The 25,101-nt window shown below is 39.2% G+C and overlaps 1 protein-coding gene across 1 annotated transcript in view; it reads right to left on the bottom strand.

The window, feature by feature from the left end:
- Window positions 1-7,012: 7,012 nt before the first annotated feature.
- The window catches only part of DGKI (diacylglycerol kinase, iota), a 481,484-nt gene continuing 463,395 nt past the window's right edge, over window positions 7,013-25,101 (bottom strand). Inside the window, exons 32-34 of the mRNA XM_011995483.1 lie at window positions 14,956-14,992; window positions 13,170-13,269; window positions 7,013-8,853 (exon numbers count right to left, since the gene is read on the bottom strand). Coding sequence (XP_011850873.1) covers window positions 8,737-8,853; window positions 13,170-13,269; window positions 14,956-14,992 — 254 coding nt within the window. The 3' untranslated portion in view covers window positions 7,013-8,736. The remainder of the gene's footprint in view (window positions 8,854-13,169; window positions 13,270-14,955; window positions 14,993-25,101) is intronic.

Raw genomic sequence — 25,101 nt, 5'->3', positions numbered from 1 at the left:
TAAAAAGTTCTTCTATTAGCTGACCCTGCTTCCCCCAAGTTCCACACATAATCTAATTCTTCCATGCTGCATAAACTGAAATTTTCACAATACCCCTTCAAGCCACTTTGAACAAGTTTAATCTTCCTGTATGTTTCCTGAGTTTGATTTTCAATATCTGCTAACACTATCAGTCATTTATTTGATATTACCATGAGAATTTGTGTTAATACTAGAGTCTTCTTATTGTACTACTTTTGAGAATCTTTTTTCCTTTCCTCATAACTCTTACCTCTTTTATTCCCCCAAACCAGAGGCAAGAAGTAGAACAAGAAAGACGGTGGAGCAAAAGCAGGTCTTTTCTGCAAGACTCTGGATGTGGACTCGTTTCTTAAAATTATCTCAAGTGACTTCCTCCCTCACCCAGTCAACCTGAAATCTAGGAACTCAAGCTGTATTACAGAATTAAGGGATGATGGGTAATTAAAACTGTAATCCACCTAAACAGATGTATGACAGAAACATTAGTCTACTGATATGCGGTTAAGTCTTGTTTTATGACAAAAAGTTATAGAAGGCGCCTCCATGCCTCTGTATTTGTAGAGGATATAGAATTTCCCACTGTGTTCTCCAGTCCTGACTCTACACCCCAAACAACAAATGAGTAGTAAGTAGGCGAAAGAACAGTAAATCCTTTGTTTTTCACTCTAACTCCTGAATTTGTTACCTTTTTGCTTTAGTAGAAACATATCTTTTTTTAGGAGATTTGGGAACTGGCTAACAATTGCTGGCCAGTTCCCAAATCTCCTAAATTGGCTAACAATTGACAAAAATGTTAGCCAATTCCCAAATCTCCTAAAAAAGATATGTTTCTACTAAAGCAAAGTGTGTTTGTGTAAGCAAGGCAACTTTTTAGGGTCATGAAATCCCTGCTACTAAATGATTTGGGATATATTGGCAATGATGGAAGCTTTTAAAAAAATTCCTTCATTGCTATGTATTTGACAGGACCCTGGGGAAAAAAACAGGCTTGAATTGAGTTCTTTTCCAGTTGAAAATTACAGACATTTAAACCAAGAAAATCTCACAGAGTTTTTCTAGTCCAAGATCTCTCACAATTAAAGATTTACTTTTGATCTTTGAGTTAGTCGTTCAATCTTCACTAAACTACTAAAAGAAACAGTGATAACAACTTCACTGTTTTCCAGAAAGTCCAATCTGTTTTTCTGGATGCAATGTTTAGGAAAATAAATCCTTATAAGCAATACAGCTAACTCCTTTTCATGTGTTATTGTTCTCTTATTCTACAAATCATCTTCCCTGCAGAACTTGAAACTAACAGTCCTACTTAACTTATCTCCTCTACATATTTCTATTCCTAATCCAATTTTGTCTTCTTTCCAGATCAAATATCCTCCTTCTACATATTCACCAATCTGCCCATAAATGCCCCTTTTAAAGTATGAGATTCTGAATTGAAGGACATTTCAAGCCTGTTTTTCTCTACTTCAAATACGCCAGAATTTTCCATAGGTGTATTAAGCCTCTATGTATGTGACTATGTATTACCATAACACTTAGCTCGCATACCCACCCATAAACTTAGAGCAATAGAGTCTTGGATGTCGGGGCCATCTTCAACATTTTTTGTTGCAGCATTCTGAAATTATATCATCCTAATAGTGACTTCTAAGGAAGAAAAATAGGACTAACATTTTTTAAATGTTGAGAATCACAAATAAATTAAAGAAGCCATTAATGCTAACTGTTAATTTCTTCTCTTGAAATCCAACCTGGTATGCAAACATTAGACTTTTCTTTCCTTGAACTATGTATAAGCTGACAAGCCTCTCTCCGATAGCAAAAACTTGACTTTTTGATTTCATATTCTCCCTTATTTCTAACTCATTCTTTCCGTGGAATCTTAGGTAAACCTTTTTTTTTTTTTTTTTTTTCATGGAGGCATCTTCTATATTATGGAAATCTGAACAATTGATTAAAAAAAAACATCCTTAAAGGCAATGATGGAAAATGACTTACTTAGAAAACATGTTAATACGTAATTTCTAAAGACCCAGTTCCGGCTGCAGCACTATCATTTGCTATATGAAGCTGCACAGGCTGAATTCACTGCTCTGAGATTCAGTTTATTCATCTAAAATGTCTTATCTGCATTATTCACCTACTTGGCATTGTTTTGAACCCCAACCGAAGCTCAAACATGTCAATACATCATAATGCTAAAGCACTTTTTAATTCTTGAAATTGTTCTTAATAAACAGTATAGATTTGAGTTGTTTAAACTGTTATAGAGTGAAAACTATATGTGTGTTTCACTAAAGGTTTGAGGAAAAAGATAATTTCAGTATTTCCACTATCAAAGCCTCCCATTTCAGAAGGCATTTGGCTCAAAATATTGAAATTTCAAAAGTTGGGTGAAAACTTGGATCACTATTTTCTTATTTACATTGGTAGGGACCTCCCTTGTGGCTGCCACGCTGGTGGTAGAAGCCAAGGAGTTTTCCATGATTGCCTTTCATGTACATTTACTTGGCTCCCAAATATCTTACAGGCAGAATTTTCGTCTGTAGTTATATTAGATTACACTTAACTCTTATAATATCAAACCACAGCACTTTTTTTATATTGGATGGACAGTAAGACAGATTTCTAATAGAATTTTACTTGATAATGACTAAGAATACTGATCAAAATTTATAAGCTTCCAGAAGTATTTTTAATTAAATTACACCTTTTAGTATGTTTTCTTTTCACTAGCTCTTAAATTCATGCTTAAAATTTTTAAAATTGATAACTAATGCCATTCCCCTGGATATTTTAAAAATTCTCAGTTACAAAGCAATGATTAACAAATCAAAAATCAAGATTTTCGTTAAGTTTTTTAAATAAAATCCTGCATTCAACAAACCCACTAAAAAATTTCTTTTGAAAAATCACAGCATCTAATTTCAGCCCTCTCAAATCACATATTCCTAATCACAACAGCCCTCAGAATGGTCAGGTATCCTCTGTTTAAATGCTACCAGAGGCTGAAAGTTTACAACACTGTGATATCCACTCCACTATTACATATTATTTATACTTCATCTTCTTTATATTTCGTCAAAACCCATTGAAAACTGCTTATTTTTCCTATTTCTATCCTGAAAGCTAGAATAAATGAGTCTTAGCTTTCATTTTAATAGTGTTTCTAAGTCTTGTTTTAAAATCTTAGTTTCAGATACATTTTTAGAAATCTACTATGACTCCAATAAAATGGAAATGCAAAATATTATTATCTTCCTACTTATGTTTTCATTGAACAAAATCATTGCTGGCTAATGAGTGGCTGGTACAATAAAGCCTTGGTTGAATTTCCAGCCCATGCTGGACACCCTGGGGTTCTCCTGCACTGCACTTATCACATGGGAATTTGTCTTTTCTTCTAGATGCCAGCTTCATGAAATCAAGAGTTTTGTCTATTGCATTCATTGTTATATCCTTAGTATGATGCCTGCATCAGAGTGACAAATATTTTTCAAATAATGATTAAATACATGCACATATGACTGATTCATGGACATATGATTACATGCATAACTGAATACAAAAGTAAATAGACTCTGGAGTCTATGCATTATGAAGATACCAATTTTCACATTTCTACTTTAAAATCTATGCTACAAGAGCCTAAGAATTATTTTTTTCTGCTTTCTTTCTGGGACCTGGTCAGTAAATCTCAGTGTCCTGGGAGAGCAGGTTGTCCAAGGGCATGACTCTTTTCTTGGTTCTTATTTCCAGGTTTCTCATTAAGCTGTGAGAAGACAGTGTGAAATCCACAGATAGCCCTCAGAAGTGTCAAATATATAACCTAGTCCTCCAAGTGCCGTCAAAGAGGCATGTGGCTTACATTGTTGAATGTGGACGCAGCAGCCATGGTTGTGTACCCTCATGTGACTAAGACAGATATTTGCTAAACCTGATAGATTTTCAGAATCATGCTTGCCGTAATTCTATAAGATGATCAAGGTCAGTGGACATGTATATGTCCTTTAAGTAAAGGTATACTTGTCCCAGAGGGTAATTTCATTTTGATCTATTTTGAGCATAATATCTGGGGAAGATTTTTGCAGCTGTGTGACAAAATTATGGACAGTAGTAGGCAGAAAGTCCAGGGGCAGGACTGTTGCTATGGCCCAAAAATTAGAGAGACAAGAGATGAAGGATGACTGGGACACAGAAAAGGGTAGGGTCCAAGTCGATCTGAGAGATCTGGCAGAGAAGGGCCTGTAGGACTTCTAATCAGCTGAGTATGAGATTCAGAGTGAAAGGAGTTGAGAGATTCAAAGGTGGTTCAATTAAGATGCAGGCAGAAGCCATTTTATATTAAATAAGTGTTAAAGATTAATCAGAAGGCTAATTTATTAGATGTTTTTCTGCTTCTTTTCCTAAAATGAACATAATTCATTTAAATAGAGCAATTAGTAGTTTTATTTGATGGTTATGATGAGCCCTTTTAACAAAGTCCCATTTTAAAATAGCATCATTGAATAAAATATCATGCTGTTCTCAGTGATTTCATTAGCTACTCCTTCTGGAAGGAAGACAAGCTGCTCAGACCCCATGCTACACTGAAGTTACTACACCTTCCTGGCAGTAGCCTGCCCTAATTAAATATCATTAGGCAACCTACTGAGTGTTAGTGTTACAAACAGCCTTGTAAAGTGGTGTAAGCATCACAGAGGAAAGAACTCTCCTTTACTTGAAATCCAAACTTAGCATAGATAAGTCTTGGGGCTATGGTAGGTTTTATGCTTCAAAGAAGGCAACATAAACAATTACAGGAACTCTTGGTCATGAATTTTATGACACAGGTAATAGAAAATGGCAAGTGCAATTGTAGTAATGCCAAGACAGATCTAAGCCTAGCAATGGTGGAAACAAACAAAAAAAAAATGGAAATTCTCTGTTTAACCTGTCTTTGCCTGTTGGTGTTCACTACACATATACAAATGATCAGCATGCTTTTAAAATGTTTGCTCTTTTCTAAACCTATGCAATATACATGAATATAGTATACATACTTGTATGTGTATATAAATAAATGTCTACATATGTGTGTAAATGTATACGCATATATACATACATGCTTGTGTATGAATGGATGGAGTATTTCTGACATCATGTACAAGCAACAGTATTCATCAGCATTTATTTTTGGGAAGTGGGACACAACACCAGAACAAAGGGATGCCTTGACGGTGGATGTGATACTCATCTGTGGTATTAAAACATTTTATAAAAAGCATGTGCCATTTTTACAACTAAAAAACCCCTAATTATTATTAATAAAATTGACATGTAATAAAAATAAAGATGCTGTGTTATGTTTTTTAAGTCATGAATATTATGAGGGTTCTAGTAAATAAATAAATTTCAGATATTTGTTAGGCAAAGGGACTCTCACGAGGTCCAAATGAAAATGAAGTGATGTTGAGGAGCTCCTAGCGCAGGTAGATCTGCCAAAGTGGCCATTCTGAAAGGATATGGAGCAACAGGTATGTACGGCTTTCCATCAGTCATTACTAATTTCCATCACTGTCCATTTGCCAGCTAAATTCTGTTTCAAAACTTGCATTGGTCTTTGGTTATCACATCTACAGAGGAAACATAAACTCTGAAAGCAAAATTCCTGTCATGGTATTTATTTCATTCTTGGCTTACTAATCTTCTCTCTTATTCTTTATGAAGTCCTTGAATATGACTGTGTTCTATTTTGTTAAATGCCCAATATTAAAATATAAGCTTGCAAAGATGACTACCTTTCAGGTTATAGAATGTTGTCTTTTAATAACTCTTCATTTTCCATTCCTCTATCAACCTCATCTAAAAATGGAATCTCGAAGCAGTCAGTACCATGACACAAAGAAACAAACACAGAGGAGTCAGCCAAGCTAGCTGCCTCTTCAGTGCTGTCTCAGTAGGCTTTGTAGAAATGACATTTCTATAGGTGCATACTTTTATCTCTGTTAAAGTTACGTGGCTCTTCAGACCAGGACTAGATCACTTACTTTTCTACTTCCTGATAGCCTATTAGTAGGGATACAGTATACTTAAGCTGAGATGGAAACTCCTAGACCATAAGGCCTTAGCTCTTTTTAAAGCCCAGGACCAATTTTTAAAACATGCTACAGGAGGCGGTTTAATGTTGAAGCCATTAAATGTGTGGTTATTCTGCTCACTTTAATTTGGAAATCCCAAGTCCTAGTGGTACTTGCTTTTTTCAAAGCGATATATCAAATATTGGTCTCCATGAATAACACAGGACTCTAAAGCTTTTTTTTTTTTTTTTTTTTGGTTTGAAACAATTTCCAAATTCATCAGGAATCTTATAGTACTAACTCATCATTTTCCATACCACAGATTTATGTCTTCAATAGGAGCTATTTAGAAATTGGCCCATAGCCACCTGTACCCTAAATTTTCTCTGGGCTACTTGGAAGTATTTACAGAGAAATGTGAGACAGTAGTTGATGAAAACAGAGTTCTTCATCCCAGCAGTAACAGCTAGATAACTGACTGGCCAAACATTTGGCCCAATCCAGGGAATGGAAGATGCCATTCAAAGCCAGATTCCAGTTTGCTTTAAGGATTATATTTCTGTCATCACATTTCCTTGACAGTCCCACCAACTAAAAATCCCCCAGCAAAAGCCCAGTGATTAAATTCTCCTGGAGCATATTTTTCCAGCTTCTGGAAACAATCTGCTGCAGTGTCTCCTGTAACATCCAAAGGATAGTTCCATTTCTGAGGCTGATATATGGAAGTTGATTACTCACAACCTAATCCATCCTCCCACCAACAATTTGATTTTGAAATGACTATGGAGAGACTGTGGTAATAAAATCCCCATCCACTGAAAGGCTGTTCCTATTTAATATAGCACATCATAGCCGTACTTTCAAAATGATGATATGTTACCGAAATGTGACTCAGATAAGCAAAAGGTCACCATTAGACCTTTAAATTAAATGTAGAGACACTATTATTCATGGTCATATGTAGAAACATTAGGGAAGCACTATGCTGTGTCCAAGGACAAAATGAAAATAAGCTCAGGACACATCAGATTTCGCCAAAAGCAAAATCCTTGGACGCCCACTTTTATTTGTGACTTACCCCAAGTCAAGTAGATATTCGGACAGAAAGACAGACATTTTCTTTTGATATTTTAGGTATCACAGAGTCCCTAATAGAGGTACCTGTAAGTACCATTTGATCCGTGGCAGGTTTAGATGTTACAATTCTAACTATCCGACAGACATTTCTGGCTAGATTCCCATGGTAGTTTGCACTAAGGACTTTCTGAAAGGGGAAAATAAAGTAGATAAAATAATATATTAGACTACCCCATGCATAGAAAATGGGGTTATCAAGTACGACCTTTGGACCTGACAAATAATAGTTGAAGCATCCTTCTGAATGATCTGGGCATCCCATAAATCTGGCAGTGGAACTCATACAATAAACCTTTGTCCATGGGTCAAGGATTACTTGGAGTAATAAAAACCAAAAACCTAAAAGAAAGACCTAAAACGGGGCTCCTCTCACCACTGTATCCAACAGTCTATAGTTATTAGCCTTTGTGCAACATCCCAATGACTGTTTTCTACTTCAGTGACATATGTTGACATATGTTGCTACTTTTGCTTTTGCTTTTGTTTTTTTCAAGTCAATTAGGGTGCTTTCTATTATCACTCAACAAAGTTTAGAAGTAAACATTGTTAGAGTGCTCCATTTCCCGTAACCACAGTTCCCACACATGATTATCTCCTCTGCAATTTAAACAGCACTTAAAATTGAGTGGTTCTGCAGACTAGCTGTGGGTCTCTGTTTAATCCTTTGCTCATCTTCTATTGCAGCAAAAGGCAAAGATGGCTACACATAGGCAGTACGGAGCTGTACAGACAGCCCAAGCTGAACCAGTCCTGCATGGCTATTGGCTACAGCCCAGCAGCCTGGGCTGACCCCTGGGTTACCTCTCTGAGGTACCTCCAAGCACAGACATCTCCCATGCCACCTCACCATTCCTCAGAAATATAGCACACAAGTTGACATTATCCATGTGGCACTTCCCAGCTCCTATATAATGAAACGGAGGGTTGGGGGGTGGTGGGGACATGCAGAGAGAGTCACTAAATAGTCTTGATATATTTAGTCTTGGAAATGGAAGTGGTTTTACAGTTATATTTCTGCAGGACATTCAGAGGGTTTTAGAAGGCCTTCAGACAATCTTGTGGTCTTCCAAGACTGAATGTAAAGAGAAGAGATAATATATTTTTTTAAAGTTAATGGGTAGTTACAGTAGAATTGTATGGTACAGGGAAAAAAAAAATCAATGCATGGGGGAGGATGGAGCAGTGCCGTTTATACGAACATCCTTTGAATCTTTAAAATAAATTATACAGGTGAACACAGAAGTTCATGCTACTTGCTGGAAGCAATAAGGATCAAATTTTGTGGAACTCGTACTGTATTCCACAAATCTCCAGGTATCCTGCCTCCTTCTCAATGGGCTATCATGTTCTGTTGTACATCTTGGTAGCCCTTAAAAACGAGTGGCATGGTCTCAGGTAGATTCTTGCAGGAGAGAGACAGATATATGAATTCCATCAGCTTCTTCCAGGGGAGCTGCCCGATCGCAGGGAGGGCAGATGTGATACGCTTGCTCACGTTCTCTTTGCCTGAATACCAGGGTCAAACAGCAGTTTCCAGGTCCTCATGGCCAATGACCTTATAGTTCTGACGGCTTTCTAGGTAAGCAGCCAAGTCTGGGTCCCCAGCCTGCTGTGCTCTCTCTTGAGGTGTCTTACCCTATACATAAATAACGGAAAGAGAGAGAGAGAGAAAGAGAGAGAGAGAGACAAGTACTAGTTATGAAATACAAAAACAAAACAAAACAAAACAAAAACCACAGAAACAGAGCTACCCAAAGATACTTGCTAGTAAGGATCCTTTCACGTTTGGTGTTTTAGAATTTACAAGACACTTTCAAATCTGTTGTTTTATATGAGCATTAAATTGAACATGTGCGATTGGTAAATTAAAGGGAAAGAGTTTATCACTTTTGATGGGTGGGGTTTATACTAGGGAAACAGAAGTTCACAGAGGTTAACGGTACACAGGAGGAAACAGTGGGGTAAAGTGAGTTTTGAAACCCAGAGCCTTTCTGGAAGATAGGGAGATAGAAATTACTGAATTTAAAACACGGAGACAGGCATTTAGATTTCTAGTTTAAGACTCTTTCTATTATTCTAAACTTGGGAAATGAACATGTAGAAACTAAAAGGAAGGGATAGTCATAAAACATTTGAAAGGTTTCTTTGTTGGTTTCAGACTTCAGTGAAGTTCTCCCCAATTTATAGCTATTTCATCTCTCTGAAAACTAAGCTGGTTTCTCAATACAAAAGAGGTAGATATTGATTAAAGAAATCTTAGAAAACTTGAAAACCACAAAGAAGACAAGGAATATCCCTAATCATTCCACCAAACTAAGAAAACCACTACTAACCTTCCATTGATAACTAGCTTTTGTCTTTTATACGCCTCTATGCATATTTTTATTTAAAAAAAAAAAACCACAATTCATTTATGTACTGTTTTACAAACTTTCTTAGTAATATATCATAAATTTTTGTCAATAATTTTTTACATCAACATTTTAAATGGTCATATAATTTCTTACAGACTACTATAATGCCTTTTGTACATTTGTATAGACACATATACACACACATTTGTATATATATTGATTTTTTTAATGAGAAGTCATTAAATGAGTCATTAAATTTTTTTAATGAGAAGTCATTGAATAAGAAGTCAGCAGTAAAGGGAGAAAGGGTGTCCATTCATTTGATCGCCTGTAGGAATTACTTAGCATCACTCAAAATTTCTAATTTTTGTTCAATATATAGTTTTAGTTATTTAAAATGTTAAGTTCCAAAGGAAGGGTAGAGGCATGATCGTTGCACCAAAGAAATAGCTCCATGTACAAATGCATACAAGTTTTATAAATATTAACACAGACTTCTCAGCTTTCATCTCAGCTATCCCCACAGATACAGGTGACCTCAATCCAACTGGCTCTACATAGCCTACTGGGGATAGGATAAAAGGGAGGTAACAATGGCTCTAGAATCTTTCTAAAATTTTACTTATTTACTTGAGATTTAGCAGTTAACCACCAGTTTTAAGTTCCTATGATAATTTTTATTAAACTTGTTTGCAGCCTTAGTAGATAATCGTGTCTTTACTTCCATAATAATGAGGTTGGAATTTCCAGGTTTCAAATATTCAGAGAGGTGGCTGAGGTGGGCCTTTGAGTAGATTTCTAAGGAACTGATCTCTAATAGGAGAAATTCTCAGGATGCTGCTTCTCTCCAAAAAATTCCAGGAGAAGTTTCAGTTGTAATTATCACAGTCAACTTCAACCTGGCGTCAAGTTACAGAATGGCAAAATTTAAAAATCCTCAAAAAGTAACGAAGTATAGCTACATTATTTCATGTAGTAAGATCTCTAGAATATAACGTTGAGTAAAAGTTGTATGATATCATGTATGTATGACTTCATGTAGTTAAAAACAGTGAGAGAGAAAAACAGGCATATCTACATGTGAAGAGGGATCATTAAAAGTTTAATTATATCTAGGTCCAGGTTGTGGGGTTTCCAGCAATTTTTGGCTTTTTGGAGCATATCTTCCTACATTACTAGTTTTCTATGTGAGGGGTTTATAATTATAAAAACAAGCTATTTCTTTAAAAAAAAGAAAACAGACATATACACAACACAAAATAGAAACAAGTTTCCATGAACATTGAGTGCTTTATCTGATTCAGAAACTTAGAAAGATAAAAAAGAAGACCTGCTCAAGAGCCAGGTCTCCTGACTCCTGTTCAGTCTGACCTTCTTTTTCATGGCTTCTCTCTGTCTTTAAAATGATCTGAGTTGAGTGTAGGACCAGCCTTTGTGTGGTAAAGAGGCAGTTGCCCTGCTGTGGTCTGAGTGGCTCCGGCAAGACCAACCCTACCCCATAACCTGGCTCCATTAATCCTGACTACAAGTCGTCTATTTCTCAATCAGGTTAAACATCTAAACATCTGAGTGCAAATAACATCTGGGAAGAATATCACATTGAGAAATTATTACTTTTAGTAGCAAAAACTGCAATAACTTTTGCAACAACCTAATTATCTGCCATTTGAAATAGTGTACCCAGTTAGCTAGCCACTAACTGGGTAGCTAGACCCACTAGAAACCAGGACACAACTCAAGTGTGTTTGATATGCCTAGGCAGCCAGGGATTTCAGTCAGAGACCAAGGGTGCTCATGGGCTGCCAGGGAAGTAGAGACTTCTATGCAATACAACTGGCTCAGAAAGGAAAGAGGTTCACTTGGGAGGCAAAGTTATTTCATAAAGTGAACTGCAGATTGAGGAGGCCCCAGAGAAAAAATTGCACATAGGCAGATTCTTATCACTTACATAAATCTAATAGAGCTTAAGCCATTAATTAGGTTTCTAAGTAATCTGTCTATGTGTCATGGTTACAATCATGGGCCCAAAACCTGAGCTACTCGGTACCTGCGTAATGAAGGCCTCAACTATATACTAAGATTCTTCTCTGTCAGTTTCTATAGTTAAGTGGTTCATTATTTCCTGGAGTCTACTGAGAGTGTTCTAAAACTCTCAGAGCTTATCAGAATCCTCTACGGCAAGCTTGTCCAAACCGCAGCCTGCAAGCCATATGCGGCCCACGACGACTTTGAATGAGGCTTAACACAAATTTGTAAACTTTCTGAAACATCACAAGATTTTTTTTGCAATTTTTATTTTTTTTCAGCTCATCAGCTATTGCTAGTGTTGGTGTATTTCATGCGTGGCCCAAGACAATTCTTCTTTTTCCAATGTGGCCCAGGGAAGTCAAAAGACTGGACACCCCTGCTCTATGGGGTTGATCTTCTATGTAAACTAACTCCTCTCTCTCTCTCTCTCTCTTCTATCTTATAGGCTGAGCCCTGGGTCAACTCTACTAAGCTACAACTCTTCCTTTCCTCCATCTTTCAACCCTTTCTCTTGGGTACTCTCTGTAAACTGAAACAACTTGTGGTGCAGCCTGTTCTCAGTTCTTCTGAACAGAATTTCCCCTGAGGCCTCATCTCTGCCAGCTGATGCTATCAAGGTTGGCACACATGTCACATTACCCATTTCTGGCCTCACTGCCCTCTTATTAAGACAGCTATAAGAAAGTGGACACTGAAGTTCAGATTTACGTAACTGTTGCTGGGGAGAAACCAACCACATTTCTAGCCAAGTGCCACAGGAATCACTGTACCTCAATCAAACAGATTCCATAAACAAACCGATTTTGTTATGTGGCTAGTGTGTTCTGACACCAAATGAGAACCACCAACCTGCTGAAACAACACTGGACTGGCGTCAAAAGAGCTCAATTTAGTTTAAGGCTCAGCTACTGGTCCAAAGGTATGTGTAACTTTCTCTAGGCTTTTAGCTCCTATAGCTATAAATGACAGTAATTCCCATGCTATCTAATTTCTGAGGTTAACTTATAGAGAATATTAGAAAACAAATGGAAAGAAATTTTTTTAAATGAAGAACTACATAAACATACCAGATTTAAGACTGTAACCATCTCAAAGCCAGAGCCCACCGTCCTGGGAGCTGGGAAATAATCCCTTTGGCACCCATATAAGGGGCCATATAAATCATAGAATTTAAACCACGCTGGAGTAAGTACTGAAGGAAAACCCCAAAGGGGCTTCTCAGTAGTCAGGCCAAAGTCTTTGAACATGGTCCTGACCTCTCTCCTTGGGCTTCAGACCTCAACTCCCACGACTTGGCTGCTAGCGTTCAGTAGGACAACCCCAATGTCCCAAGGCCAACGTGTTCAGAGGTTTATAAAGCCCCATAGGCAAGCACATGCCCTCCCTTTGTGCTTATACATTTAAATTACAGTTTCTCTAAATGAAGCACTCTATTTTTTCCTCCTTTTTCCAAAGCCCCAGGCACTTCCATAAGCACAGAAAGGATGTCCGTGCTATGGTCACAAGCAAAGGCAACAGTGCCTGCGATCTCGCCCAGTGGGAGGATGTTTGCACTCACTCATCGAGTTACCTTGGAGTCCGTCTTTCTCAGAGATGCTCCTGCATCCACCAGAAGCTGGCACACAGCCCGGTTCCGCTGGCAGGCAGCCTTGTGCAGTGCAGTCTCACCCCTAAATCAAAGAGGAAATGGGAAACCACCCATAAAGGGGTTGGAGGCAGCAGGGAATGGGGTGAGGGGAGCTGATGTCGGGGTGCTCCTCAGCCTCCTTCCCTATAGGCTACTGAGATCTTGGCTGTAGGGTACATTCTGGGGAGGTGGGAAAGGGGATTTCTAAAAATTCCTTGAGCTAGTCATCACCTGATCATAATATCTGACTCCAGCCCCCTTTCCAAACAGTGCTGATTAACTAGGTTTAGTAATTTTTTAAAGAAGCACTACCATTTGATTTAGGTGATCGTCAATGCAGTATTAAACAGACTAATTGTCCAGATGTATCTGAACACTGAAGACATTCTCTCTGTGCATACATTTGAGTAGAGTGAGAAAGGCACTGGATGAAAGAACAGGGAGCAGCGTGGAGCGTCTCTGGCCCTTCAGGCACAGCACACGACCCTTGGTTGATGGTCACTCGGCCTACAGTGGAGTATCTCCTGAGAACCCAAGTTCAAAACGCCAGGCCAACACCCACTCTGCTCTATCCACTTTAGATTCTGTGTGAGTGGCAGGTGGAAGGAGCGGGCAGCCACAGAGGATATCTGAGAGGCACAGTGAGACTCTGGGAGAGTTTGAGAGCCAGGGCTCTCCCCAGGAGGCAGCAGGCTTGAGGCCAGCCACTCAGTGTGGGAAGGGGCAAGGGAAACTGGCTATTTCCCCATCACTGACAGGCTCTATAGGGAGGAGGGTATTCCTATCCTGAGCCCAAAGGCACCAAGATGCTTAATGCCAAAGTATTTCAGGAAAAATCAATAGCAGCCTTTAGAGAAGGCAAAAAGGGGTAAGTAATGGCACCACTTACAATCTTGCAAATAGGATGTGCTGGCATGTGGACCAGCTCTATAGAGTGATACACAGCTTCTTCCACAGCCCTACTGCTTTTCATTCGTCCTCCATTCTATTCATTTCTACTTCTCCTCCTTCCCACGTGCTTAGCTACTCACCACCTCATTCCTCTCCACACCAATTCATCTTTATACCTTTTCAAATATGGCTTTCAGGATTAGTTGTACAGCCTAACTTTGTTCCTGTTTGGGGAGGAGTAACTATTTTGCTGCTTTAGAAATAAGGTTGAAAACAAACATTATCATCAGTTTAGACACCATCCCAGAGCTGATGACTTTTTCAATCAGCATCCCTTCTCTGAACCATAGAAGACAGAAGATAGAGTGACTATGTTCTTAGTTCTTCAGTGGTGGTTCATAACTTGTGCTGTTCTAGACTAACAGAGAGAAGTTACGTCACTACATGTGCATAATGCCTCAGGGCAGTAGGGTCCCATTTTCTCAGAAACTCCAGCTGAGAAAGAACAAATGTGATGGGTACATTAAAAGGTAAGTGTAATTATTTAGACTTCTCAGCATTCCAAGATGCACCAGTGCAGAAGTACATTGCTTGAAGCAAGCTCTAAATGATGATTAGCACTGACTATGGAGGCAAGCATTATGACAATTGTCATCAGTTTCTATTGTGTAATTTTTTATTTAGGCAATTAGCCCTGCACAGTTATGAACAAAGTTGAAAGTGGACTTTGAATTAATTAAATTAAAATTACCTACAATATGCCCTATAGATTACATTCTTCTCCCAGATATGTTCTGAAGAAAATAACTTAGACTATGTAATAAAAGACAACACTCACGTTTCACTGTCTGCCATATCCAATAACTCGGAAGGTCCTAAATAAGAAGAAAGCAAGATGACCATCAAAAAATAAGCTCAAAAACTAAATATTAACAGAAAATCTATAGTCACAAAATGAAAATGCCTTAGAAGGCTAAATTTGGGGATAGGAATAATAAGACAAAAACAAAAATAAAAGGATCCCTCTACCTCCTCATTACCAAACTCCCAGTCTCCATGAACCAATATGTACAGAATGGTAGATACAAAAGAATGGTATGGTCTCTGCTGTCAAGAAGCTTTCAATCAAATTTACGAAATAAAACTGGAATAGAATAACTGAAAAATAATTAAGTGGCTAACTAGGGAGAAAGGGGCAGATCAGGTGGGGTTTAGGAATCAGGGCCATTTCTCATTCTCAAACAAGTTGCTTGGGATGGCATCTTATGAAGCATAATATTAAGGCTGTACGACATTATATATATCATCTAGGGTACAATTCCACTTGTTATAAAATTTCCCTTCTCAGACCAGAAAGAAATACTATGCATATACATCAAATGACTATAGATGCATCCTTAGGAATGGAAATATTCTGTGAATTTCCCTTTCACAATGTTTTATGTGTTCACGAATTAATCCATTCAGTCTACAAATGCTGCCTGGAATGTCCACCTTTCTAGCTCTGTACCACTGCTTCTCTCCCTGCCATCTCCTGCCCTCTTCAGCCTGTGGGTATCAGTTGAGACTTTTTTCCCCATAAAGCCCTTTACGATCCCACTTCAAACAGCTTATTAAACACCTGCCTATACAATCCCTCACTTTATGTACTGACCCTATTTCCTATAGTTGAATGGGTAATGGGATTTATCATACAAGTGGGGACCACCCCAGGCAAGGGGGGATATATGATCATGTTACTGATCATGACACTTAACAAACTACTTTAAAATAACCTACTGATTTATCTCTCCCTATAACTAGACTCCAGAAAACCCCTTAAAGTTTTGGCCCATGCTTTGTCTAGCATTGTGTCATTCCTTGGTGCCTACTATAGAGCCTGGAGATAAGTAGATGCTTAAATATTGCGTTGAATGGATGAATAAATATGCTTGTAAGTGTCAGGTATTGAGTATTTTAGTCTTTAGAAAGATGATCGTGGGGATTTGCTCTCTTTATTGGTGGATATCATTATTATTAAAAATTAACTTGTCGTGCAGAGTAAGAAGGGGTGGAAGAGCTTATCACTCTCACCACGAAAGTCATTGGCCAAGGACAATATAACAGAGATGTTATGGGATTTCATAATTCTCCTGGTCATCCAAATCATCTTGACCTCTTCTTTTTCATACCTGCTATTCACTGGGACCAGGTGAATCTTCTCTTACAAAGTCTCTCCTATTTGTCTTTTCTGTTTGTCCTATTTGACAAATAGACTTCCTAACAGGTATCTACCTGGAACATTATTAGCATGCAGAAGTAGTTACTAAGAAAGACAAGAAGGTCTTACATCATCTAGATTTCTAGGTTTCCAATACATCATATCTCCCGCTTACTTCCAAGTATTTAAACACTGGAGCTCACAGTCCTTCATCTGGAACTACATTTCCTCAATTTGTTCCCAGGGTTCCATTTTCTTTTTTCACAAAAGCTAAAGTGGTAACTGCACACTCAATCATGTATTTTTCAGGCTTTCCCAGCTCTACCTACCCAGAATAGCCACCTGTCTAAATCTGACATGTTCTTCAAGGCTAGTCTGTGACAAGGTCCTCTCAAAAGATGACCTTTGACAGAGGGAATGTATTCTTTCTCTCAACTTCCAAAGCACTCATTTGGTTCTACCCTCATACTATGTATTCACTTTTTGAATACATGCCTTCCATAAACAAATTTTTCTGTATCTGTTGAATATAAGAACATCTCAGTTGTTTTTTGTATCCTTCTAGCACCTACCCTATATTAAGGAAACAACAAATATTTAACTCATGGCTCTTTGTTCCTTGGTCCTGTGATTCTAAGAAAACATGAATAATGATCCTCATCCTCCCACACACATCCCAAAAGTGCAGAGCAGGACAGGACAGTGACCAGGGGTGAGGTTTCTCGAGCCATCCCTTCTTGGTTAAAAATCCCAGCTCTACTACAGACTAGGTCTTGGCCAAGTCTAATTAATCTCTCAGCCCTTGGTTATCACACATGTAAAGTCAAATTAATAATAATATTTATCTCACAGGGTTGTTGTGAGAGTTCAAGAGGGCTGGGCATGGTGCCTCACACCTGTTATCCCTGCACTTTGGGACGCCAAGGTGGGTGGATCATTTGAGGTCAGGAGTTTGAGACCAGCCTGACCAACATGGTGAAACCCTGTCTCTACTGAAAATACAATAATTAGCCCGGCATGGTGGTGTGCGCCTGTAATCCTAGCTACTCAGGCTGAGGCAGGAGAATCGCTTGATCCCGGGAGGCGGAGATTGCAGTGAGCTGAGAATGCGCCACTGCACTCCCACCTGGGCAACATCTCAAAAAATAAAAAATAAAAAAAGAGAAGAGTCAATACACATAGTGTGTTTGAAACAGTGCCTGGCACACCACAGGTACTGCTTCAACTTTAAATAGCATGAAGTGTCCTATTCTCTGTCCTGATACAGGTCACACTATGTCAAGATATGGGATCCTCACTGAAGGAAGGTGGTATGAAAGGGTTGTTTTACTCCCACTTACATGTGAAGCCACTTGTTGACTCAAATTCTATGTCCTGAGCACTAAGCACCTCAGGCCTATTTAGCTGCCAAGAGGGCACTCTTTACAACGTCAGTAAGGGGCTTAAGTGCCCAATGGTCCTCTTAAAGAGTGCCTGTCACCTTCAGAGAACATTCTAAGCTGCTCCTCTTGAAAGAAATTCCATGAATATGAGCAGCCTAGACTCATCAGTAGCTCTGTTCCCATTGGTACTGCTAATTGCACAACTATTTAGGCAACAGAGGCCTTGTTTACTTTTCTCCTTCATTCAGCACTGTCATTCAGTGCTCCCAGAGCCTTGTCACGGTGAGTCCACAGTCATCCAGGGTCTAAGGCTCTATGCAAGTGAGGGGATCCTCAAGCATTTTAATTGGGCTAGCACAGCAATAATTTGACAATATGAAGGTGGGGACAAGGGAAAAAGCTGTTCTTCACAATTTGTGACCAGAATCACTACAAATGCAGCCAACCTAGAATTATTCCAGAGCTGATTATCCAGTCTGTGAGTCAGGCATGCCCGCAGCTACCCATCACTCTCCCTCCCTCTGCACCCTTTCATCCTCTGCAGCTGACAGAGGTGAGAGGCAGAGGCACTAATACCAAGGTAAGAAACTTTTGCTCTTAATTAATATCTAAAAAAAAAAAAAAAAACAACAACAAAAAAAAAAGGCCAATTAAAGATTTGGGGAATGGCTCTCAAATAATCAATTTAATTCACTTCATCTTTCCTTATTCTCCCATCAACATAGATGATCACAAAATAGCAGAACGTTTTGAACACTGGACAGGAAGAGGCAAAAGTAGCAACCAGCTGACTACAGAAGGGAATGGGCAGCTATTTTTAACAGCACAGGTACGTTTTCTAATCATTCGTGGCCTCCTTTAAGATGCTGTTTGCATAATGCTAGCAAGGAAGGACTTACAGAGACTGGATGCCAGGAGAGGCCTAAGACAAGGCTGTTCTTCTCCTTATTTGAACCTGCACTGCCCAACGGTGAGCTATGCTTTAACTGGAAAATGTGGAGTTTAAGTGTACCCTGTGACATTTAGTGTAGAAACAATAACACCTATGATTTTTGAAAAGTTAATTTGAGTCTCACTAATAAAGGAAAGGAGACGAAAGGAGAAAAACAAGAGAGAAAAAAAAATAAAGACTAGTCAGGCATGGTGGTTCACGTCTGTAATCCCAGCACTTTGGGACGGCCAGGTGGGAGGACTGTTTGAGTCTAGGAATTCAAGACCAGCCTAGGTAACATAGCGAGACCGCAGCTCTAAAAAAAAAGAAAAAAAAAAAAAATTAGCTGGGCGTGGTGGTACATGCCTGTAGTCCTAGCTGTTCCAGAGGCTAAGGAGGGAAGATTGCTTGAGCCCAGGAGATCAAAGTTACAGTGAGTCATGACTGGACCACTGCACTCCAACCTGGGTGACAGGGCGAGATCCTGTCTCAAAAAAATAAAAATAAAGACAACTGAATTCCTTCAATGTACATGAATGGGCAACATTTGAGTTTGGGGCTTGTTTTATATACACATACATTCTGATTGCGGACACTATGCCATCTCCCCTAAGGAATTTCAAGGGAGACCATCAAGTTGTCAGCAGAGAATTCACTGTTGTTTCCTCAATAGAAAAGGAAATCTCAGGTCCCCGTCTCTTCCAGGGTTTACTGAAATGTCCCCCCTTCATCCTTTGGCTGACCTGAATCAGAAAAAATACTGTAAAATCCCTTTTGAGGAGATATGGGTGCAGATTTCTCCATGAAAATTTCAGATGAAAACGGCCACTGCTCTTCCAGAACCCTAGACCAGTTGTCACCTGAACTCTGCTTATGACATTCACATGGCACCACCCTGCATTGCGGTTGTTTATCCATGTTTCATTTCCCTTGCTGGTATTAGGAATATGGAGGACACAAACCATCTCTCACGTATGGATGAATTTTGGCAAGTAACCTAACTTCACTATGCTTCAGTTTTCAACACTTGTCAAATGGAGATGAGAGCTTACTATATAGGGTTGTAAAAATTAAATATGATAATGCATTTAGAACATTTAGAACAACAGAGGTTAACAGTGATTGTTACAGAAACTTTTTTTTCCTCACAAGTGCCTGGGACAGAATTAAAATGTTTTAATAAATGAATGAATAAAAGACATTTTAAAATCATTTTGGATCCCAGCCAATATCACTTTAAGAGAAAGATTCACAATTGAAACATGGATTCAAAAGACTGTGCTATATGGGAAATGGTCTGAAAATTAAGGGAAAGAAAATTCTGTTAAGTGGACATACACATCAGTATTCAGGAGACGCCCAGGGAATGCGAAAGGAAGCAAAACTTCACAAATCTTTCAAAATGAGAAAGTGAACATCATGTTAAGTAGCCAGGCCTTCCAAATTATAATGTTGTTGCCCAGTATTCATTCCATAGGCTCTTCTGTTGGATACCCCAGCTCCCGCTGATGTGACTTTGTCATCAATATTATATCTGTATTATATATGACGTGCCTTTTGTCACATGCATCCTTTAATTTGCTTCCCACACCAATGCCTCCAAATCCCCTTTGCTATTCCTTCCACTTCCCATGGCCTCTCTCTGGGCCTTCATTTCCCATTAGTCTCCCTGACGCTGCCAGCAGACCATTCCAAATCCTCCCCTGCCACAGGACAAAAGCTGCACAGATGTGGGGAGAGCTGGCACTGGGAATGCTAACAGCACTGTCATCCTGTCCCAGCAGGATGGTGGTCAGTTCTCTCTGGGACCAGAAGCAGAAAAAGGGGGGTTAAAAAAAAGAGAAAAGAAAGACTGAAGACAGAAAAAGAGGGAAGACAAAATAACCCATTGAAATCAAAAAGGAAATGCATGAGTGAGATTTCTATCAGGAAAACCAGTAGGAGGCAATGGGGTAGGCGTGGGGAGAATAAAAACAAAAGAGCAGAGTGTGCAGGGTGGTGAAGGAAAGAAACAACACAAAAGTCCCTTGGAGGGGCAAATGAGGGGGAGGGAGTGGGCAGAAAATATGGTTGAAAGGAGCTGAAAAGCGGGAAGCACTGAGAGGAATCTCAGCTGGAATCCCTGCATCCTTAGTCTCTCTCCCAGTCTCTGTGGAATTGTTAACTCTTCCTCCCCGAGTCTCTTTTCAACTCTCTAAATGTCCAAATTCCAGTTTTTCATAAAGGAAAGCAGCATGCTGTATAGATGAGAGAAGACATCCAAAGGAAGAAGATGCAAGCTGAAAAAAATTCAAGCCTCCCATGGCGCTTTCAGAACATACCGCACATCTCATGTGGCACAGCCCCCAGCCTGCTTTAAAAGAGCCCATAGAAGAGAAATCAGTTGCTGCTTGTTGTGTCTGAGAGAATAACTAATCTCAGGACTCTTGTTCAGGTGTCCTCTTGATGGTGGCGGCCCACACTCCTGACCAGAGCCAATGAAGAAGAGGGCAGAGCAGAGGGGAGAGGGGCTCAGGAGTAAGGCTGCAGGAAGCAAACGAAGTGTCAACTCAAGAGCCACAAACAACATCAGCTGTGCACCTGGAAAAGAGCCTGTGAATCCTTCAGAACTGCTATTACTAACGTCATCATTACAGTCAAGTCTTTGAACAATTTTTTTTATGTCATATGAAACCATGAGACAGACATAAACCAAATTGTGAAAAATAAGTAAATGAACAACAAAGGCTTTAAAAGATTTGCAATATTCAACAACCAGGAGGAATGTCTTTCTTGATCTTTGGCATAATGTACAACTTTTATTTATTTATTTATTTTCATTTACATGAATTCAAACTGATCAGACTTACCTACTGCAAATCTGATGCTAATTTAAAAATACAATGCCATAGTCTGGTATACATACCTAAATCCCAGACTTACTGAGGCTTCTTGGGAAGGCTGTTTTCTTTGTCAGGTCAGGGTATGCCAGAGTTATCATCATTACTAAGTTAGCAGAGACTATTTCAATCAACAGAGATCACCTTAAGAAGGTGATTACAGAATTGAAAAGGTATTGACAAGTTTCTGTGTACTTGTGCCTGACTTCAAGAACACTACAATTTAAAGGAGTTTCTATCATCAAAAAGAGAGGAGTGGTTTTGCTATGATGGTTTTCAATAAAATGCAAAGGTTAATATAAACTAAATTGGCAACTAAAGATATTAAAAAACAAACAAAACAACAGATGAGCTGAAGTATTTAGCTCTTGTGGAATTAGGTGAATTAGGTTATATCAAATGATTTTACATCCATATTTCTGAATAAATAAAAAAGTTAAGATAGACATGGAAAATGAAATTGACAATGTCTATCAAGGTTGACAACTAATTTCAATAAGAATCAATTGCATTTGAGTCTCCATATTCAGCTATAGTAGTAAAGTGTTAAAAATTGCCATCCATCAAAAATGCAGTGACCCTTGGACTGAACATCATAATAACATTTTATTTGCAAACAAAAGAGATGGATTGTGCTCTCCCATCTCTACAGTCTTTCTCCCTGTGCGATTAGAGATCCTGGTGAGGCAGGAAGGGTATAGGATGCCTTCTGAGACCTCAGGAATTATTTGCCTAGAAGTGAAGTTAGGATGATTACTGTGAATATTGTGTTTCCTCTAGTGAGCATAAATATTAAGCTGATTAATTTATAACATCTAACCAAAGCATTGGAAGACTAAGCACTCCCACCCCTCAAAAAAGACTGAATTCCTTTGTGTCCTTCCACTTGGGTGGAGTGGTATTGTGTGACTCAGTCTTTGCAAAAGTCACTGCAGGTTGATGAGAAACAGATTTGTATTAGAAGGTTAGGTTTTGATCAAAGCCCTCAGAGACTAACGTGCCCGATGAATTGATGCCAGGCAAAGTAGGTGTGCACTGATCTACATTTGGGGTTAGAAACTCCAAGTCCTGTGAGCTTGGATGAACGGTGCTTTCAAAAGCCCTATTTTTGGAGGCAGGGGAAAGAGAGGAAATAGAGGAAGTGAAAAGCTACTGTGTCAGGGTGATATCATCCCAGGACTCATCACTCATGTCCCTGGGGCGGCTCAGATGAGGAGCCCTGCTGTTTTCATTTTTAGTATAATCATATTTCAAATATTGCATGGGCTATACTTATGTTAAAACCTTCATTATTGTTATCATTTTTTTTTTCTTCAAGAAACAGGGTCTGGCTCAGCTACCCAGGCTGGAGTGCAGTGGTGCAATTCTAGCTCACTCAGCCTTCACCTTCTGGGCTCAAGCAATCCTTCCGCCTCAGCCTCAAGTAGCTGCGACTATGGGCCCACCATGCCTGGCCATCTTGTATTTTTATTTATGAAACCTGGGTTCTTAGGACCCAGAACCAAAGTCAAATAGAAAAATGAAGCTCTAAGGGATTCCAGGTGAGTCAGAAGTTCAGAACATTGCTCACTTTAAACTGCAGAGACTAGGACATAAGAGAGTGTGGTAGATTAAATATCTTCATGAATTATTCACAGCTCTGGCCATCAAACAGTGGAATCTGTTTCCCAACCTTTTAAGTCTGGGCTGGCCCTGTGACTTGTTTTAGCCAACAGTATACAGTAGAGAGCAACCAGAACTTCCCAACTTAGCTTCAGGACATCTGGCAGCTTCCGCTCTCACCCCTGGGAACCCCAGCACTACCATGCTGTGAAGAATCTTGGGAAAAAAAGACCAGGTGTTGAGAAAGGCTTAGGTGTCCTGGCCTTCCACAGCCATCCCAGCTGAAAGCCCCAAACATGTGAGAGTCCATCTTCAATAAAGCCTCATCCAAAAAAGGAGCTGACTGCAGCCTCCTAAATGAGACCAAGTGAGACAGCGGATACAGAGAGGATCCCAGGACTAGGGGAGGAAATACTGCTTCTTGAGGAAAGATGAAAAGATGGGTGGGGGGATGTGGAGAGAGAGATTCCTGGATTGTGTTGTCACTCAAACAGATGGCCAGTGTCTCACCTAACTCCAGAGAAAGGGTAGGTGGGCACCAAATGTCTTAAGGTATCCAAGCAAGCATTCAATCTCTTGGGTAAAGGGTATACTAAAGAGAGTAGATTGGAAGTGATCAACAAGACAGCAACTAGGAGAACTTTAAACCTGAGCTAAAGAAAAACAAAGTGACAGTATACATCTAACCCTCACCTGAGCTTTGTGCAGTAGAAATCCTGAGATATTTTCTTATTCAGGGAAAAAGAATATAGTAGCACTGTGGCTTCACTCTTGCCCAGAAAGAAATACTTTTAACTGCAAGAGATTGAATAGCCAGGGAAATAGGAGATAGAATGATACAAGCCCCAGACTTAGCACCAAAAATACATCCTACCTACCTAGGCTTTCCAGGGCAGACGGGTTTGGGATTATCCAACCCAGCCTACAAGGAGTAAAGAAATTCTGTCATCACGGCCCTTCTGTTTTCCTGGTCTTTCCTTTTTCCAACCCACCCTTTCCACTGTATTTCAGAGCAAGGGTTCAAGCAGAATCTCAACAGTGAGAAGGTGCTGAAGACAAAGCAAGGGGTGTCTAACGTGATTGATAGTTTGGTACCTACCTTGCAAGGACCTTGTGAAGATCAAATGATGGGATGCGTCTACTATAAACAATTGGCAAATATGTGCTTGACAAATGGTAGCTACGTTATCTATCTGTGGCTTTACCATAGGACTTAAAACAGCTGCACATACCTGTTTTGAATTTAATTATACACATGATCTTATTTTTTCTTTAGCCTGCAATTACTTGAAAACAGTGACTGTATTTTATTTTTGTGTGTGTACCATCTATAACAGGCAGCTCCTGTTAGGCACTACACAAATATTTGTTAAATGAATGAATCAATGAATGGAATAAGACATACTTGCTGAATTGCAAAAAAAAAAAAAAGGGGGGGGAGCAAAAAGGATGTGAATGTTTACAAGTATGCTTACTGTCTACAGGCTGAATTTGGGTGCAAAAGGAGTCAGCCATAGACTGACTGTCAGGGCTCAAAGAAACTTTTCCAATCTCTCTGTATACCAAGGTCCAGCAGAATTAGACTCTTTCATTCCTTCTCGTTTAAAACAGCCTAGCTAGGCAGTATTTTTTCCACTTTATTCCTGGAAATACTATGAAACATGATAAGTTGAATGTAACCGTTTAGATTTAGTATTCATCAAATATGTTTATGCTTCCAAAGGGTTTTTAGAGGCAGGTGCTATAGTGCATGCTACTTCCTGCAAACGATCTGGCACCAAATTAGAAATCCAGTTAGAAAGCAGTCTGGAAGGTTAGTATGATCTGCCACAGACAACACAATAGTACCAGTCGTTTTCAAAGACAATAAAGTGTAACCTGGGTGGAAAAGATAAATGAGATCAAACAGAAAAAAAAAAAAAGAGAGAAACTAGAAAGATGTAAAAAAATTATCCTCATGAATCTTCACAATGATGAACCACAAATATGG

Source organism: Mandrillus leucophaeus, unplaced genomic scaffold (genome assembly GCF_000951045.1).
Source record: "Mandrillus leucophaeus isolate KB7577 unplaced genomic scaffold, Mleu.le_1.0 Scaffold49, whole genome shotgun sequence".
Classification (NCBI taxonomy): Eukaryota; Metazoa; Chordata; class Mammalia; order Primates; family Cercopithecidae; genus Mandrillus; species Mandrillus leucophaeus.
This window is presented reverse-complemented; position numbering and strand designations above follow the sequence as displayed.